The sequence below is a fragment of the Lycorma delicatula genome, chromosome 13 (assembly GCF_047948215.1).
Source record: "Lycorma delicatula isolate Av1 chromosome 13, ASM4794821v1, whole genome shotgun sequence".
NCBI classification, from domain to species: domain Eukaryota; kingdom Metazoa; phylum Arthropoda; class Insecta; order Hemiptera; family Fulgoridae; genus Lycorma; species Lycorma delicatula.
The window spans coordinates 28,862,759-28,884,178 of record NC_134467.1 but is presented as its reverse complement, the minus strand read 5'-3'; the positions used below and the strand labels follow the sequence as shown (position 1 = coordinate 28,884,178).

Here is a 21,420-nt window from a genome sequence, read left to right as displayed (position 1 = left end):
TTCGGTTCATCGCACTCTTGGAAGAGGAAGACAGACACTGTTGGCTACAACATGACAGTGCGACATCGCACTACGCAGGTTCAACTTCTGATTTCGTCGAGGAATTCTTCGGTAATCGTGTCATCGGTCGAGGCTTGTGGCCACCAAGATCTCCAGATTTAACTGCGGCGGATTTTTTTCTACGGGGTTACCTCAAAGAAAAAGACTACAGCAACAAACCACGAACACTTGAACGATTGAAAGTCAATATTGAACATATTAAATATCCAGCCACAAAGTTTGAAAAATGTTGCAAGAAAAGCTGTAAAAAGAATTGAAGCTTGTATTCAAGAAGATGGCGGCCACTTCCAACATTTACTCTAAATGTAAGGTAATGGATGGTAATAATAAAAATTACATTTACATTTACACATGCCTTTTTATTATTTCAATACCTACCAATATAAGGTTGGGTTGCGATTTATATGGGACACTCTGTATAAGACTATACTTCATTTACATTTATACATATCACTCTCATTCATCCTTTGAATTATTACTCTACGGTGGTTCCGGAGGCTAAATAGAAAAAAATAGAGATACGATTAAACATTTATATTCCCTCTGTCCGTATCATCAATCGTCATTGTTCAAGAATTAGTACGAATATAGTTAATTATAATTTTTTTTTTTCCAATGTAAAGTTAAATTTTTGTTGTATTTAAACGAATTGTTTTAAAAAATGGAAATTATTTACGTATAAATTCGTTGTATGGAATAAATAAAAACACTTTTTTTAATACAGCATAAGCAAATTAGTCACGTTATTTTAAACTAATTCAATAAAATTTTGTTCTCACATAAAACAAAAATGGGATATAAAAGGCAATAAATTATGAATGAATTAACTGCAAAAAGAAATTTTCTTGTAGTTTTAACAAAAGCGAGAAAAAAAACAGAATAAAAGTTTAGACATTTCTTTAAAGTTTTAGAATGAACTCTATCAAAAAAAAAAGAAAAAAAAACGTTGTATTCTAAAAAGATTTTTTAACTATCGTACTTATATGCGTTCATACTTTTTATTCCTTAATCCAAGATTAAACTGGTTTTATTTTTAATAAACAAGAAAATATGAACAGAGTTGATGACTGGCTGCGTTTTGTGTTTCATGCTTATATATATATATATATGTTACTTAACATGGCATAGCAGCAATTTGTTACGCTTATTACTTTACATAAATAAATATATATATCATCCTTAAAAATGCTTTAAAAAAACCTCTCTTATATAGCGTCGTATATTAGAAATGATTACCTTCCTGTTTCCTGCAGTCTTGTAGAACTGAATAACTTTCTTGTGTTCTCTTTTTTATGACAACTATTATTTTCCCAGCTTATATAGCTAGAATAGTATATTAAAGGGAAAAATGGGTGTCGGGTTTTTTTTTTGTAAATTTGTACTTTTAAGTGTTCAAGTAGATCATCTAAAAAAAAATAAGATCTATATATGTGTATGTGCGTACGTGTCCCACTGATTTTGGCCTTACGTGTATTTAAAAAGGGAAGAAAACCTATTTTATTTCTACCTACATATCAGTTGGCAAAACTGTACTAATGGTTAGCACGTAACAGTTGAAATCTTCTTTATAAGTACTAGTGACATATCGGTATAAGCTTGTTTCCATTGTGTTAACTATATCATTACCTTACGTTTAGAGTAAATGTTGGAAGTGGCCGCCATCTTCTTAAAAACAAGCTTCAATTCTTTTTACAGCGTTTCTTGCAACTTTTTTCAAAGTTTGTGCCTGGATATTTGATACAGCTTGTTCAATATTGACATTCAATCGTTCAAGTGTTCGTGGTTTGTTGCTGTAGGCTTTTTCTTTGAGGTAACCCCGTAGAAAAAAATCCGCCGCAGTCAGATCTGGACATCTTGGTAGCCACAAGCCTCGACCGATAAAACGATTACCGAAGAATTCCTCGACGAAATCAGAAGTTGAACCTGCGTAGTGCGATGTCGCACCGTCATATTGTAGCCAGCAGCGTCTGTCTTCCTCTTCCAAGAGTGCAATGAACCGAAATAAAATATCTTGATATCGTTCTGCATTAATGGTGTACTCGAAAAAATAGGACCGATTATTTTCTTCCGCGATATCGCGCACCATACGCCCGACTTCTGCGGGTGTAATTTTTTTCGTGATAAACGTGGGAATTTTCAGCGCTCCAAATTCTACTGTTTTGGCTGTTTACGTAGCCATCCAAATGAAACCGTGCTTCATCTGTGTAAAAATAACGAATCCATAACGTTAATTCCCTCGCGCAGAAATCGACGGAACCGTTGACAATATTGTAGCCGTTTTTCTTTGTCGGGTTCAAGAAGTCGATGAACTGTTTGAATGCGATAAGGTCGTAATTGTAATCGTTTGGTCGCCCGACGAACAGTCGATTTAGACAAATTAATTTCAGCAAACAAACGTCTGATCCATTTATTTGGCGAGGCGAGTAATCGGTCTTTGATTTCAGCGACTGCATCTGTATTCAACACTGACGCAGATCTTTTGTGTTCCTTGTTATTAACAGAACCGGTCTCTCTAAATTTTGCGACTAACCTTAATACTGATATTTTGTTAGGAGCCGGTTAATCTGGGTACTTATGGCAAAATAAATCTTGCACTGCAACCACTGATTTCGTACTGAAGTACGACTCGACAATGAAAACACGTTCATCTAGCGAAAACACCATCTTGTCTCTAGCGTTACAGTGAACGTTATGATTGCATTGTTGTTACTATCGGTAGTGTTCTACTGCGTCGCCGCGATGTTCAGATGTTGGACGAGTCCATTTCAGTAACGAGTAGGTAAGTTTTGTAATTTCATGGATTAGTGATTCATGGGTTGCGTTTTATATGGGACATCCTGTATATATATATATATGTATTATAAATTATACATGTTGATTGTACAATATTGATTTTTTCAACAAACAATACGTTTTTGAATGTATGTAAATGCGCAAAAAAAACGTCAGTATATGACAATATATATATATATATATGGCACACAGAAATCAAGTGTTATGGCAGTGTAATTGTGGTACCCTATTGGCAGAGTCAAGATTCTATATTATAACAATTATATAATAAGTGTGTGTGTGTTTCATATATATATAAAACGACACAGAACAATGTTTATTGGATTAGGTTAAAGAAGTTAGATACGCGCACGTGCAATCACGCTCTGAAACAGACACACACATACGCATACTAATTTGATTTGCATTTATCACCATATAATTATACGCTTTCTAAAGATGAATTGAAAATATCTGTCGTACATCTTGTGGAAGTGGGATATTTGATATGAAAATATTGGTATAAGTAATCGATTTAATACTCCCTATCATCGGGTTTTGCATTCTTATTCGATAAGCAATATTGTACGTGGGTATGGAATTATCAATTTTCGATTACTGAACTTTTGTGTGTGTGTGCGCGCGTCTCTCTCTCGCTCTCTCGCTCTATCGGTCTCTCTCTCTCACTCTCTCTCTTTCTCTCTCTCTCACTCTCTCTCTCTCTCTCTCTCTCTCTCTCTCTCTCTCTCTCTCTCTCTCCTTCAATCTCTCTCTCTCTCTCTCTCTCTCTCTCTCTCTCTCTCTCTCTCTCTCTCTCTCTCTCTCTCTCTCTCTCTCTCTCTCTCTCTCTCTGTGTGTGTGTGTGTGTGTGCGCGCGCGCGTCTCTCTCTCTCTCTCCCCCTCTCTCTCTCTCTCTCTCTCGCTCTATCGCTCTCTCTCTCTCTCTCTCTCTCTCTCTCTCTCTCTCTGTGCGTGTGTGTGTGTGTGTGTGTGTGTGTGTGTGTGTGTGTGTGTTTGTGTGTGTACGAGTTTTTTTAAGAAAAAATTCCATATCAAGGATTTTTACCGGATATTAAATTAGGAATATAAATAAATTAAGGATATTACAATTTTGTTTTTTATTTTTATTATTTAAAACAAAAATAGATTTAATAAAAATTAGATTTAATTAATTTTATTAGTATTGGATTACTAATAAAAAAAATTGCAGGAAAATTATTACATGATTTTTTTCCCAGCTATTATTTATAAAAATTAAAAGAGTTAGAGCCAAAAAAAAGTAGAATATATATTTTATAAGAGGCGGTGAATAAATTTAAGAAAATTTTTTCTAAAAGTATTTATATGCAGGTAAGCCCACCGGGGTAGCCTAGTGGTTGTCACAAATCAGCTGTTTAACAGCTGATTTTTGAAGTGGAAGATTCTGAGGTTCAAATCCAAATAAAAGTTAGTTGCTTTCGTAAGAATTTGAATACTAGACAATGGATACCGGTGTAATTTCGTGGGCACGTCTGCAGGAATGATGAGAAAGGAATGGTTGACCTGGAGTCTGTACAAGACTGTACCTCACTTATACGTCATACATATCATCCCATTTCATTGGATGATCGGTGGAGGGGGGGTTACGTATTGTTTACTAGATTAATATAGATTGCAACCTACCGGGTTGGTCTAGTGGTGAACGCGTATTCACCAATCAGCTGATTTGGAAGTTGACAGATCCAGCGTTCAAGTCCTAGTAAAGGCAGTTATTTTTATACGGATTTGAATACTAGACTCATGGATACCGACGTTCTTTGATAGTTGGGATTCAATTAATCACACATCTCAGAAATGCTCGACCTGAGTCTGTACAAGATTACACTTCACTTACACTCATACATATCATCCTCTGAAGTAATACCTGACGGTAATTCCTGGAGGCTAAATAGGAAAAAAAGAATTTTAACAGATGGCAACGTATACATTAGGAAAAAAACATATAGTTAAACTTAACAAATTTTTTTAGGAATTTTTTTTTAGGAATCTAATATCCCAACAACAGAAACTGAAATTAGAAAAATAATATTTTGAAAAAACGTTTTTTCATTTTAAATCTGGGATTTATAATTTTTTTTTAAATATGATTGTTTCTTGATAGTTGTCTATATAACGTAAATTTCAAAAAAAATGTAAAAATATTTAAACTGAAGGAAGATAGAACAAAAGAATAACAGAATAAAAACTCTGATGTGTACACCACATGACTTCCTTGTACGCCTATTAAATTACATATACACATTTTTTGCTGCACTTCATTTAAACTTATTTCATCTAAAAGTGAGATACGATCCTCAAATTCTTTAATAAAGAATTGTTGTTTTTTAATATTTTTTTTAATATTTCAGGCCAAAAACCATAAGAAACCACCAAATTTGCTCCTTAATTTTCTTTCCCAAAATTTTAGTAGAGCTTTATTTCAGGGGGGAAGCAGAAATCGATGAAAAATATTTCACTACCCGTAACTCGCTAACGAAGTGTTTTCGGACCCGTATCTAAATGAACTTTTTTTCATTACTTTAATGAGAAAAATACGTCTATGAAGTTTAGCAGAATTCTCCCGGGACACTTTAATCCTTTATATCAAGTTAACTTGTAACTGAAACTCAATATAATGGCAAGTACTCTTGAAGACAAAGCGAATGTTGGATAATTGGGGATGAGGTAAAATTCTTCCACCTATGTAAATGTATTAACGCCCCGCTGATTTAATTCTGTTTAAACTAGTTAAACTCGTGTTAAGAGCCTATATATACAAACAAAAGTAAGATGAGATAACTTCTTGTCCTATTGAAACATTTTCGCACACACACACACACACACACACAAAGAGAGAGAAAGAGAGAGAGGATATATATTATTAGTCTAAGTGACTAAGCGAAACTTGCTCTTACGGAATAAATCTTTTAATAACATAAGGAGGTGTTTGTATTCCTTGTATATCTAAGCTAGACATAATACATTTACCTGTAATTATATCTGATACTATTTTTAAAAGAAAGACAGTTTTGGTTGAACAAGACGATAATTAATTTTCTTTTTATTGTAATTTATAAGCCTAACTAAATTTATTAATATGTCCCTACATTTTTTTTTTACATTCCTGATAATAGTTATGTATCTACTTTGCCCCCCTCTCTAAAGAAAAACATTATAAAATTCGTGAAAAATTCCTTAAGATGTACGTACCAGATCTGTTCAGAAAATAACTGAACTTAATTTTTTTTGTAATCTTTATTATTAACTTGAATATTCTTGCTCCTTGTCTCCTCCCCTATTTACCCACTTTTCTTAGCGGTGTTTTCACTTCGCAAAGCAATCCTAGATAGCTTCATTTAAAATAGCACTTAAGGTCCGTGACGAATTTGCTTTAATGTCATCAATAGACTCAAAACGGCGTCCTTTCATCACTGAATTTAATTTCGGAAATAAGAAAAAAATTGCAAGGAGCCAGGTCTGGCGAATAGGAAGACTGAGAGAGGAAAATCATCTGACTTTTGGTACAAAACTGAAGAATTGACAAAGCTGATTGTGCAGGTGCAGTTTTATGGAAAAGAAACCATGAATTGTCTGGCCACAACTCTGGTCTCTTTTTGCGAATTTTTTCACGTAACCGTTGTAAAATTCCTTCATAGTACGCATGATTCACTGTGTAATCTAGAGGTTAGAATTCAAAATGCACGATTTCATTATAATCGAAAAAACAGTTTCACTTTGACACTGGATCGAGATTGATGTGGTATAGCCCCCTCAGGGCTTGGAACGGAAGGGGTAGTGTGGCAACCGGTAATGTTACAAGATGGGTGTCTTCCCCCTACGGATTGGGGCGTGGAGATCTATTACCAATCCATTGTGATGACTGAACTTTCGTCTCAATATCGTAACCGTAAATCCAGCTTTCTTCTCCCGTAATGATCCTTAGCATGAATATTCCATCGTCAATAGCTTGTTCAAAAAATTGCCGACAAAAGTCCATTCGATGTTCTTTCTGCTGTTCGGTCATCAAATCTGGAACAAAATTTTCTGCAATACGATAAAAGTTCAATTTTTCAATTAAAATGTCATGGTATGATCCAGTTGAGATGATAACCTCTTCTGCAACTTCGCTAATAGTCAATCTGCGATTTGCACGAACCAGATCGTTGATTTTCTGAACGCAGGGGTCATCAGTTGAAGTCGAAGGCCTTTCTCGTCGAGGATCATATTTAAAGAGGACTTTTAAATCGTGAAAACCATTCGTAACATTGCGTAAGACACAGAGCGTCATTACAGTAAGATTTTTTCAAAGGTTGAAACGTATCTCTGAAAGTTTTCCTCTAGTTTCACCCAAAACTTTACGTTGTAATAACACTTCAACACGTTGCATTCAAATAACAGTAACACGAAAAGTAAATGAGACATTAAACATCCATGTGCATGCGGTTACAGAAGAATTTATAGGGAACACAATGCTGCCAACCGCACGTCACTAAATATCTCCATTGTCGCGTAATTAAAAATGTTCGGTTATTTTCTGAACAGACCTCGTACAGGTAAAGTATAGGTACAGCTTCATGTTTGAAAACTGAGGGTTACTACGTGGTAAACGCAACAAATTCAGATCCAATCCGTCATGGAAATCGGCAGTAATAATAATTAAAACAAATTAAGCAATTTAATTTTAAGTATTAATAATAATAATAATAATAATAATAATAATAATAAAAAATCACGAATATTTAAAACTTCTATTAAGTCGGGAAAGTTAAAAGATATAAATTAATACATTAATAATAAAGATATTCTAATTTAAGTTTTAAAAAGTTCTAGGTCTATTTATTTTTAATTATGTATGTTTCTTTTTTATTTAATTTTTTTCGTAACTTTGAATTGTGTTCTTTGGTGTGTGGATACAAACAAAAACTTAGATTGCCTATACTCTATACTCTATTGTTGTTGTTTATTTATTTTTTTTTTAAAGTTGTCTTGCCAAGCTTATTTACTTTAAAGTTTTGTTTTTCTTTGTACAATAGCAATTGTAGTAAAAGTTGTAATAAAGTTTAAGCTGATGCTCTTTAGAAAGTTACATAGACCGTTAGTAAGTGGTTTACTATCTAACTAACGTTAGGGAATTTAGTTATTTGTTCATTCATCGTTTGTAACAATGTCTCATACATATATATATATATATATATATATATATATATATATATATATATATGTGTGTGTGTATAAAACTTGTTTTCTACTTTCACTTTTTTATAATAAGAATAATGCTGCAAAAAATAAAATATTAAAGCGCGATTAACTATACTAAAAGTAAAGACATCTTATAAATAATGTAAAACAACTAACTTTTAACCAGTTAAAATATTAATTTTATCTTATCTAATCGAAATATAAAATTCTTTCACCAATCAGATTAATAATGTGTTCTAACCAATAAAAATTCACGAAATTTTAATTATACTAATGGCAGAAAAAGCGAGCTTATACATTATAAAGTTGTTACATCACCTCCACCCGTCCAACAAAATTGTCAGATCAGTTTAACCAATAAGAATATTGGTATTATTCTGTCCAATCGCAATGTAAAATTCTATCAACCAATCAAATAAATAATTTATTCTAACCAATCAAAATTTAATAAATTTTAGTAATACTAAATTACAGGAAAAGGCAAGCTTCTATAGTTTGGGACATTACATTACTTCACTCGTCCGACCATGCAAAATTATCAGATCATTTGATAATTTTAACCAATCAAAATATTTTCCCTTCTTTGGTAAAACTCAATATCGCTCGTATATATGTGCATACGTACGTATACGTGTGTGTACGCTGACATAAAAAATTATTAAAAAAAACATTTGTCGACTCAAATAATGTAAATGTAATTTGACAAATCTGTTTCTACAATTGAAAGAATTTTAAGCAAAAAGAAAAATAATAAGTTCCCAGGAAATGATTTTGCAAACTTTCTGCCGATTTTTTGTTTATGCAAGTTATTCACCAATTAACCAATTATTTTATGAAATAGAAATTTAGTAGCTGTACGATAAAAAATCTGATCTTGATACGAACCTGGGAATTTATATAAATGAATGATAGAGATGCTAGCAAACTTAGGCGGAATAAAGAGAACTGGTAGAAAACCTTGGGTTTCAGACGATATATTGCAGCTGATGGATGAACGTAGAAAATATAAGAATCCTAGTGATGAAGAAAGTAAAAGGAACTATCGGCAATTAAGAAATGCTATAAACAGGAAGTGCAAACTGGCGAAAGAAGAGTGGATTAAAGAAAAGTGTTCAGAAGTGGAAAGAGAAATGAACATTGGTAAAATAGACGGAGCATACAGGAAAGTTAAGGAAAATTTTGGGGAACATAAATTAAAATCTAATAATGTGTTAAACAAAGATGGTACACCTATATATAATACGAAAGGTAAAGTCGATAGATGGGTGGAATATATTGAAGAGTTATACGGAGGAAATGAATTAGAAAATGGTGTTATAGAGGAAGTTGAGGAGGATGAAATGGGAGAAACAATACTGAGATCTGAATTTAAGAGAGCATTAAAAGATTTAAATGGCAGAAAGGCTCCTGGAATAGACGGAATACCTGTAGAATTACTGCGCAGTGCAGGGGAGGAGGCGATTGATAGATTATACAAACTGGTGTGTAATATTTATGAAAAAGGGGAATTTCCGTCAGACTTCAAAAAAAGTGTTATAGTAATGATACCAAAGAAATCAGGGGCAGATAAATGTGAAGAATACAGAACAATTAGTTTAACTAGTCATGCAGCAAAAATCTTAACTAGAATTCTATACAGAAGAATTGAGAGGAGAGTGGAGGAAGTGTTAGGAATTTGGTTTCAGGAAAAGTATAGGGACAAGGGAAGCAATTTCAAAAGTATAAAGACAAGCAAAGAAAAACAAACCAACATACGTGGCGTTTATAGACGTAGAAAAGGCATTCGATAACGTAGACTGGAATAAAATGTTCAGCATTTTAAAAAAATTAGGGTTCAAATACAGAGATAGAAGAACAATTGCTAACATGTACAGGAACCAAACAGCAACAGTAGCAATTGAAGAACATAAGAAAGAAGCCATAATAAGAAAGGGAGTCCGACAAGGATGTTCTCTATCTCCGTTACTTTTTAATCTTTACATGGAACTAACAGTTAATGATGTTAAAGAACAATTTAGATTCGGAGTAACAGTACAAGGTGAAAAGATAAAGATGCTACGATTTGCTGATGATATAGTAATTCTAGCCGAGAATAAAAAGGATTTAGAAGAAACAATGAACGGCATAGATGAAGTCCTACGCAAAAACTATCGCATGAAAATAAACAAGAACAAAACAAAAGTAATGAAATGTAGTAGAAATAACAAAGATGGACCGCTGAATGTGAAAATAGGAGGAGAAAAGATTATGGAGGTAGAAGAATTTTGTTATTTGGGAAGTAGAATTACTAAAGATGGACGAAGCAGGAGCGATATAAAATGCCGAATAGCACAAGCTAAACGAGCCTTCAGTAAGAAATATAAGTTGTTTACATCAAAAATTAATTTAAATTTCAGGAAAAGATTTTTGAAAGTGTATGTTTGGAGTGTCGCTTTATATGGAAGTGAAACTTGGACAATCGGAGTATCTGAGAAGAAAAGGTTAGAAGCTTTTGAAATGTGGTGCTATAGGAGAATGTTAAAAATCAGATGGGTGGATAAAGTGACAAATGAGGAGGTATTGCGGCAAATAGATGAAGAAAGAAGCATTTGGAAAAATATAGTTAAAAGAAGAGACAGACTTATAGGCCACATACTAAGGCATCCTGGAATAGTCGCTTTAATTTTGGAAGGACAGGTAGAAGGGAAAAATTGTGTAGGCAGGCCACGTTTGGAATATGTAAAACAAATTGTTAGGGATGTAGGATGTAGAGGGTATACTGAAATGAAACGACTAGCACTAGATAGGGAATCTTGGAGAGCTGCATCAAACCAGTCAAATGACTGAAGACAAAAAAAAAAGAGATGCTATCTCTCTCTATTATAGAGATTGTCGATTAATAGAAGATTATTCCAATTTCTTTTTGTTGATATCCTTACCAATTAATTGAAATGAAATACTTTGTAGGTGTTTTTTTTCCAAACAGTCCGTATTCTTTTCACTTTTATGATATACATGAAAAATTATATTCTACTTTTTCGACAGTTTTTATGCTTGATCACTACAGAAGCTTTTACGTGGTGGGAACATGGAAATGGAACTTTGTAACGTATTGGTTTGGTTGGCATTTCTCCCGCCACCACGCTATAAGGTCGCCCTAAAGCATAAGACCTAATGTCTGTGCCACCAACGGCTAATGAGCCTCGAAACAGTTTAGCGACCAGTGTCCTAAATAGCAGTTAGAGCTTACCTAACAGTAAACGCGTTGCCATATACCACCGACTTACGTGTCCCAACCACTCACTTATCATATATTTCCTAAAATGGTAGACACACCCCGTCAACTACTAAAAATATATATGACATCCGTAAATTAAAATTTACTCCTCTAGACAGCAATTCGCTGCCACGCTTAAGCGCTGAATGCCAACAAGTACCTGTCCACCATATTAAAGAGCTTGAAAGCCTTAATTGGCTGGTAGTCAGCAGCCATACGTATTTGTAGCTTATAAAAAAATGCCATGTGTGACTGGGATTCGAACCTGGGACCCATGTATGAAAATCCGAGACGTTACTACTCTGCCACGGAGATAGGCAAATTATTTAGAAATAGTTTTTCTTTAAATATCTATAATATAATATTATTTTCATGTAATTATTAGATTAAATTATAAATTTTTATTAAAAATTATAATTTTAATTGGAAACGTTTTCATATTTGGTTTGAAATTATTATTGAATAATAAGACAGACAGTTTTATGTATCTGTTTCTCATTTTTCATTCTTCCTTTTACGAAACGTCAATTTTTATGATAAGAAATCGACATATCGTTGTTATATACGTCAAAATGTCAGAAAATGAATTTTCTTGTTATATTTCTGAAATCTAATTGGATCCAAAGATATTTTGTTTTCATTAAAAATCTGTTTACGGATAACTACACAAGTTGTAATTTTTAATATTTTGTTTTAAAGTGCGTAATAATTATTATTTCTACGTAAATAATCAACAGTCTTATCATTATTTATTAATAACTTGCTTCAAAAAACAATCATTCTATGTGGGATAATGAAATGAGAAATCTGGGGTTTCACCTTAGATTTATCAAAAAAGCTGATTTGGAAGTCGAGAGTTCTAGCGTTCAGGTCCTATTAAAGTCAGTTGTTATTTTTACACGGATATTAATACTAGATCGTGGATACCGGTGTTCTTTGGTGGTTGGGTTTCAATTAACCACACATCTCAGGAATGGTCCAACTGAGACTGTACAAGACTACACTTCATTTACACTCATACATATCATCCTCTGAAGTATTATCTAAACGGTAGTTACCGGAGGCTAAACAGGAAAAAGAAACAATTTGCGCGTACGCAGTAAGTTACAGTGGTGAGCGAGTTGAAACTTGATGCTTGTGTGTGGTACTGGTTAATCGAATATACGAGATCTGTTCAGAAAATTAATCGAACATTTTTCATTAATCAATATTTATTTATTTAATGAAACGACTAGCACTAGATAGGGATCTTGGAGAGCTGCAGCAAACCAGTCAAATGACTGAAGACAAAAAGAAAGAAAAAATAAATTTAATTATATTTAATATTATATTATAATGTTTAATAATTGTTTAACTATCTTTCATTAATATACGACTTTCGAGAGCAACGATACAACGTAAAATTTTGCGTAAGACTGGAGAAAATTCACAGAAACGTTTAATCTTTTTAAACAAACTTACGGAGATGATGATCTCTAAGGTGTACGAAATTTTAAGAATAATTTTCATGATTTAAAAGTGGTCGTCAGTCCCACTATGAAAATGACCCACGATCAGGATGGTCTTCAACTTCAACTGATGACATCCGCGTTAAAAAAATCAACGATCTGATGCGTGCAAATCGCCGATTTACAGTCAGAGAACTTGTGGAAAAGGTTACCAACTCAAACGAATCATGCCATAACATGTTCACTAAAATTTGAACATGCATCGAGTAGCAGCATAGTTTGTTCCTCTTTTGATGACCGAACAGCAGAAAGAATATCCAGTTGGAAACTTCTTGGACAAGCCGATGACGATGAAACATCCATGCATAGGGTCGTAACGGAAGACGAAAACTGGGTTTATGGCTACGACATCGTAACAATAGTTCAGTCACAAAAATTCGAACTTTTAAACAAGTTATATTAAAATAACACGGAAACTACAGCGTCCCATATAAAACGCAACCCATTAATCACTCATCCATCAAATTTCAAAAGTCAAGTTTACTCCCCTACTCGTTACTGAAATGAACTCGTCCAACATCTTAACATCGCGGCGACGCAGTAGAACACTACCGATATTAACAACAATGCAATCATAACGTTCAGTGTATTGCTACAGACAAGATGGTGTTTTCGCTAGATGAACGTGTTTTCATTGTCGAGTCGTACTTCAGTACGAAATCAGCGGTTGCAGTGCAAGATTTGTTTCGCCATAAGTACCCAGATAAACCGGCTCCTAACAAAATATCAGTATTAAGGTTAGTCGCAAAATTTAGAGAGACCGGTTCTGTTAATAACAAGGAACACAAAAGATCTGCGTCAGTGTTGAATACATATAGTCACTGAAATCAAAGTCCGATTACTCGCCTCGCCAAATAAATCGATCAGACGTTTGTCTGCTGAAATTAATTTGTCTAAATCGATTGTTCATCGGGCGACCAAACGATTATAATTACGACCTTATCGCATTCAAACGGTTCATCGACTTCTTGAGCCCGACAAAGAAAAACGTCTACAATATTGTCAACGGTTCCGTCGATTTCTGCGCGAGGGAATTAACGTTATGGATTCGTTATTTCTCACAGATGAAGCACGGTTTCATTTGGATGGCTACGTAAGCAGCCAAAACAGTAGAATTTGGAGTGCTGAAAATTCTCACGTTTATCACGAAAAACAATTACACCCGCAGAAGTCGGGTGTATGGTGCGCGATATAGCGGAAGAAAATAATCGGTCCTATTTTTTTCGAGTACACCATTAATGCAGAACGATATCAGGATATTTTATTTTATTTCATCGCACTCTTGGAAGAGGAAGACAGACACTCCCGTCTACAACATGACGGTGCGACATCGCACTAGGCAGGTTCAACTTCTGAGTTCGTCGAGGAATTCTTCGGTAATCGTGTTATCGGTCGAGGCTTGTGGCTACCAAGATCTCCAGATCTGACTTCGGCGGATTTTTTTCTACGGGGTTACCTCAAAGAAAAAGACTACAGCAACAAACCACGAACACTTGAACGATTGAATGTCAATATTGAACAAGCTGTATCAAATATCCAGGCACAAACTTTGAAAAAAGGTTGCAAGAAACGCTGTAAAAAGAATTGAAGCTTGTATTCAAGAAGATGGCGGCCACTTCCAACATTTACTCTAAATGTAAGGTAATGGATGGTAATAATAAAAATTACATTTACATTTACACATGCCTTTTTATTATTTCAATACCTACCAATATATGGTTGGGTTGCGTTTTATATGGGACATCCTGTATAAGAGATATTAAAAATCCACGAACATGAAGTCACAGAGGACGTTACGCCGAACACATTACTGCCTACCGAACGTCATTAAATATCTCCTTTAAAGGGTAATTAAAAATTCTCGTTATTTTCTGAACAGATGTAGGGCGTTGTACTCTGCAAATTATTGTTTTACCAACTGCGAAATAATGAGGACTTTGGAAATGAAAAGTCGATATTCTTGAGAAGAACTGCGCAACGTTTTTAAAATTTATTTAATAATCGGTGTTCTTAATAAATTAAATTTTAATTACCTAATGGAATTTTATTGCAGCTGTTTTTATTTTAATATTTTAAATTATAAATTAATCATTTTTTTTATTTTAATTTTGGGGATTATTTGTTTAGCATACTAATAGTATTATACTAGATAATATGGTAATAAATTAGAATTTCAATTAAATTTTTTAAATGACGTTATATTTTATGTTAAAGCAGATTTATTAATCGTAAATAAAAAGGTTTTAAGATCTTTACAATAGATTTTGTACAATATATATTACAGCTTTGTTTCATCACCCTTTCTATCTACAAAAACCATTAACTTCATAAAGTGGTTTTGTTCATTAACTGTACTACAGAGAAATAAAAAAACCACTACTCTCTGCACGTTACAATTTAATTGCGTAGTAAGTAAAGGGTTTTTGATAACTTAGCTTCTTCAGCATGAATTGAGTGTCATTATTACTTACCCTTCAGTTAACAAGTTTAAAATGTATTACTATGTTTTTCATTATTCTATTGTGAAAATTGTTTTTTTTTTTAATCCTTCATTTTTGTGTTAAAATATAATTCTTAATGTAGAATTACGTCACATTTTAGAGATTTTTTTTTGCTCCGATAGAGAGCAATACAATTTTTTTTTTTTATCTTGTTTTGTCCTTTTTCCAATATTTCTTTCATTACACTATAAAATTTTTCTTTGTTCCAACAAACGGGTATTTAATTTATAATTTTATTTTGGCTGATAAAGAAAAAAATTAAGCTGAAAGAAAATAAAGAAGAACAGTCATATAATAAAAACACGTGAACTTGTTATCGCAAATCAGTTGATTTCGAAGTCGAGATTTCTAAGGTTCAAATCTTAGTAAAGGCAGTTATTTAAACTTTTGAAAACTACATTTTTTGGCTAACAAATTAATCTGAATACAGTTTTTTTAACAAAAAATTTTATTTTTAAAAGAAAAAACTATTTAATAGTCACACTTACTCAAATTTAATAGTTTTATCTTCCGTTGTTTTTGATTATCTCATTAATTCTTTGGCATTGATTCCACTTCTTCATCTCGAACCATACCTGTATCACTAAACTAGTAGTTCAGCTTTACTGCTACAATTCATTTTCCCAACTCTTCTTTCAGGTAGATTTCAAAACTATCTATTGCAATGGGTACCATTACTCGGATTCCGGAAAATGTCTACATAACTTCGCATTTCACATCCCCCAGATCCCAAAACCACCGTCAGTTCAAAATTACACACACACACACACATATATATACAGGATGTCCCATATAAAACGAAATCCAACCTTATATTGGTAGGTATTGAAATAATAAAAAGGCATGTGTAAATGTAAATGTAATTTTTATTATTACCATCCATTACCTTACATTTAGAGTAAATGTTGGAAGTGGACGACATCTTCTTGAATACAAGCTTCAATTCGTTTTACAGCGTTTCTTGCAACTTTTTTCAAAGTTTGTGGTTGGATACTTAATATAGCTTGTTCAATTTTTCGTGGTTCGTTGCTGTAGGCTTTTTCTTTGAGGTAACCCTTTAGAAAAAAATCCGCCGCAGTCAAAAATCTGGATATCTTGGTGGCCACAAGCCTCGACCGATAACACGATTACCGAAAAATTCCTCGACGAAATCAGAAGTTGAACCTGCCTAGTGCGATGTCGCACCGTCATGTTGTAGCCGGCAGTGTTTGTCTTCCTCTTCCAAGAGTGCGATGAACTGAAATAAAATATCCTGATATCGTTCTGCATTAATAGTGTACTCGAAAAAAAATAGGACCGATTATTTTCTTCCGCTATATCGCGCACCACACGCCCAACTTCTGCGGGTGTAATTGTTTTTCGTGATAAACGTGGGAATTTTCAGCGCTCCAAATTCTACTGTTTTGGCTGTTTACGTAGCCGTCCAAATGAAACCGTGCTTCATCTGTGAAAAATAACGAATCCATAACGTTAATTCCCTCGCGCAGAAATCGACGGAACCGTTGACAATATTGTAGCCGTTTTTCTTTGTCGGGCTCAAGAAGTCGATGAACCGTTTGAATGCGATAAGGTCGTAATTGTAATCGTTTGGTCGCCTGATAAATAGTTGATTTAGACAAATTAATTTCATCAGACAAACGTCTGATCGATTTATTTGGGAGGCGAGTAATCGGTCTTTGATTTAAGCGACTGTATCTGTATTCAACACCGACGCAGATCTTTTGTGTTCCTTGTTATTATCAGAACCGGTCTCTCAAAATTTTGCAACTAACCTTAATACTGTTTTGTTAGGAGCCGGTTTATCTGGGTACTTATGGCGAAACAAATCTTGCACTGCAACCGCTGATTTCGTACTGAAGTACGACTCGACAATGAAAACACGTTCGTCTAGCGAAAACACCATCTTGTCTCTAGCAATACACTGAACGTTATGATTGCATTGTTGTTACTATCGGTAGTGTTCTACTGCGTCGCCGCGATGTTCGGATGTTGGATGAGTTCAATTCAGTAACGAGTAGGGGAGTAAGCTTGACTTTTGAAATTTCATGGATGAGTGATTGATGGGTTGCGTTTATAGGTGTCCCATAGGACACCTATATATACAGTTGTTTCTAAAATGGTGGGCTGGCTGTGTTTTTAAGATATTTCTAAAACTAAATAAAAAATCCTTAGGAAAAATGTCGATTTCTCCTTCGTTCTCCTACTGTCCGCCAATTTGTTATTTTTATATAAAAATTTATAGGTTAGGTATTACTTCAGAAGATAAGATGAATGAAAATTTTTTTAGCGTGTGAAAAAATTCCATGCTTGACCGTTGACCGGGATTCGAACCCAGGGCCTCCGGAGGGAAGGCCGAGACGCTGCCACTCGTGCTGGCAACTGAAATCAATCTAATCAATCTCTCTCTCTCTTTTCCCGTTTAGCCTACGGTAACTACCGTTAAGATAATTCTTCAGAGGATGAATGATGATGATTATGTAATGAGTGTAAATGAAGTGTAGTCTTGTACATTCTCAGTTCGACCATTCCTGAGATGTGTGGTTAATTGAAACCCAACCACCAAAGAACACCGGTATCCACCAATCTAATCAATCTAATCTAATCAAACTTAACGTACACTCGCTACTCGGTTAGCGGGCGTAAATCTAATTGTCAAAGCTGCTGCTGCTACTACTGCTGCTCACTCTCTCTCTCTCTCTCTCTCTCTCTCTCTCTCTCTCTCTCTCTCTCTGTCTATCTCTCTCTCTCTCTCTTTTACTCTCTCTCTCTCTCTCTCTCTCTCTCTCTCTCTCTCTCTCTCTCTCTCTCTCTCTCTCTCTCTCTCTCTCTCTCTCTCTCTCTCTCTCTCTCTCTCTCTCTCTCTCTCTCTCTCTCTCTCTCTCTGTGTGTGTGTGTGTGTGTGTGTGTGTGTGTGTGTGTGTGTGTGTGTGTGTGTGTGTGTGTGAAAATGCGCGTATTTATTATTATTTTTTTGAGAAAAAAGTGATACCCGCTTATCGAAAAAATTACCACATTACTTTTTGTTTGGCGTAAATTAGTCCTCTGTTAAATGATTAAAAATAAAGTATAAATCTTTTATTTTTAATTGTCGACCCAAAAATTTGTTTGAAAACTCTTACCGGCCCGATTTCATTAACTAAACAAGGAATCAATCAAACAATTCTTATTAAATCATAAGAATTGTATTATTTCTGTAAATGTGATATGTGATATGTATTATATATAAATGAAATCGGCCTGGTAAGAGTTTTGTAAAACAATTTTTTTTTTTTTTTATTATTACATGCAACGCTTAAACATTGTTTATTGTTTATTATGTATTATGGTATATCTATTGTCAGTTACATATATTTAACATGTATTTTTTTTTTAAAGAAAATTCTAAATTTATAACAGATTTGGATAATGGAAATGTAGTGTCTTACCTTTTTTTGATAGCAGTATCGTTTTGTTATAATTTATATCACAGAAATTTTTGTTTTTTGAGCGGAAGAAATTATACCTAAGACTTTTTCCGCACAGTTTACAATTTCATTATTTTTTTGCTTTTGAACTTACTAAAGTTAGTAATTTTCAAAATCCATATTTTATCTTGCCGCTATTTTGGGTACATACATCATACAACTTTATTTATATATATATATTTTTTTTTTTCATTTATATTCATTATTAATGATTTTTATATTATTAATAAGCCTCATTAAAGTTAATAAAAAAATTAAAGTTAAAGATCTAATGTTAAAGATACCTTTAAAATGATGTACGACACAAAGGGTCCTACTTAAAATACTTGATTTACAACCTCTGGGCCACCCTCCTAGAAGGGGTTGAAATTTTATTTCTCGTCAAAAAGTATAGTAGTTGACCGATACCTTATCCTGAAAGTTACAGTATTCTATTTGGAACGGTTTTAAAGTCGTTGAGGGGTTTCCATACTTTTCACTCACACTCTCTCTCTCTTTCTCTCTCACTCTCTCTCTCTCTCTCTCTCTGTGTGCGCGCGCGCGTGTATAAAATTAAACATTTTTTTATAATAAAAATAATAATTATTATTAATTACTGAATTTATCTTTATTTTGTTTTTTTTTTCAGGCATTTGAAGAGTTGGAAGTACTGTTAAGTAAATATAATATCTGCATTGCAGTTAAAGAAAAGCTTGTCAAAGATTCCGGTGTTGCTGAAGAAACAGTTTATGATAATATCGTGCTGAAATTACAAACTAAACCTCGAGCCAGAGGTAAAATATATATATATATTTTTTTTATTTATATTAATTTTTAGAAGTGATATTATTATTTTTAAGTTTTATTTTTAGTGTTTATTATAAAAATAATCAGTTAAAGACAAAGGGGTTGTTTACTAAAAAAAATCAAATTGAAATCATTCAAAAAGATTGGGGTTAAGTAACTGATTACGTCATTGGTTCCCAGTCTTTTTTTATCGATGAAACACTTCATTGACAGCCCACGATATCGCGACACACATATTTTGTTTATTAATAATTATTATAATAGTATGTAGTATGCAATTCTACGTATAAGATATCCAGTCTACATAGTCCAATGTTAAAGCGCAAGGGGTGCATTCTCCTACTAGGTGTGTACATATGAACCCACCGGGTTGGTCTATTGATTAGCGCGTCTTCCCAAATCAGCTGATTTGGAAGTCGAGAGTTACAGCGTTCAAGTCCTAGTAAAGCCAGTTATTTTTACACGGATTTGAATACTAGATACCGGTGTTCTTTGGTGGTTGGGTTTCAATTAACCACACATCTCAGGAATGGTAGAACTAAGACTGTACAAGAATACACTTCATTTACACTCATACATATCATCCTCATTCATCCTCTGAAGAATTATCTAAACGGTAGTTACCGGAGGCTGAACATGAAAAAGAAAGAAAGAAAGGTGTGTACATATGAAACCGGAATTTTTATATAGAAAATTCACGTTTTTTGTATGAAAATGATAAAAAATATTTTATTCGAAATACTGTCCATCGCTAGCTATACATTTTTCCAATCTCTCTCACAATTTATTAATGCCATGCCAAAAAACTGTCGCTCTTTGAGAGGCAAACCAGTCATCGAGCCATATTCGTACATTTTCATAAGAAGTGAAGCACTGTTCAGCAAGTGCGTGTCCCATCGTAGCAAATAAATAGTAGTCGGACGGAGCCAAGTCTGGTGAGTTAGCCGCATGCAAAAGTATTTCCCAACTGAATGTCTCAATTATTCCCTTGACTGGTTTTGCTATGTGTGATGGTGCATTATCATGAAGCAAAATCACTTTGTGTTGCCTTTTTTTATATTCTGGTCATTTTTCACGCAGTGCTTGATTCAAATCGATCATGTGTTTCGCTAGCGAACAGTATTAACGATTTCGCTATGTTACCAGCTCATAATAGATCGCACCCTTTTGATCCAACCAAACACAGAGCATTATCTTTTTTCCATAGCGATTTTGCCTTGAAATCGATATCAATGTTTCGCCTGGAGATATCCATAATCTTTTACGCTTAGAATTCTCCAAATATATTAACTTTTCATCACCTGTCACAATTCGATGGAGAAATCACTTTCTTTTGTAACTGGCGAGCAGAATTTTGCAAGTGGTTTTTGGGTTTTCTTGCCGTCTTTCATTCAGTTCATGTGGTACCCATTTTTCCATCTTCTGGATTTTTCCATGGCTTTCAAACGTATGGAATCGGGTTCTCGAATTAAATTTAATTGATTCGCGAGTTGTTGTTGCGTTTGAGTGTCATCCTCATCCAACAATGCTTGCAATTCGCTGTCTTCAAACTTCCACGTTCTTCGTTTCTCACGTCATAATCCGCAATTTTTAATTTTTTTTTAAACCACTCAAAGCACATTGATTTACCAAGAGCATGCTCACCGTAAGATTCGACAAACATTCGATGCGATTCTGCAGCAGTTTTCTTTAAATGGTAATAGAAAATCAATGCTGTCCACAAATCGTAGTTGGTAGGTATAAAACTCGACATGTTCAACGCTAATTAAAACTTTGCTGTTGTATTAAAGTTGTGTTGTGTTGATTTGAAAATCTTTGTCAGCTGTCAAAAAAAGAAAATGGCGCCAAACATGCGG

General features: G+C 33.9%; 1 protein-coding gene across 5 annotated transcripts in view; it reads left to right on the top strand.

The window, feature by feature from the left end:
* Positions 1 to 21,420, top strand: part of LOC142333582 (metabotropic glutamate receptor-like) — an 876,009-nt gene that overhangs the window by 684,107 nt on the left and 170,482 nt on the right. For all 5 annotated transcript variants that reach the window (XR_012758640.1, XM_075380890.1, XM_075380889.1 and 2 more), the window contains exon 4: positions 19,407 to 19,551. Coding sequence is in view for 4 of the 5 variants with exons in the window: in XM_075380890.1 (XP_075237005.1) it covers positions 19,407 to 19,551 (145 nt within the window). In the remaining variant the exon portion in view is untranslated. The remainder of the gene's footprint in view (positions 1 to 19,406; positions 19,552 to 21,420) is intronic.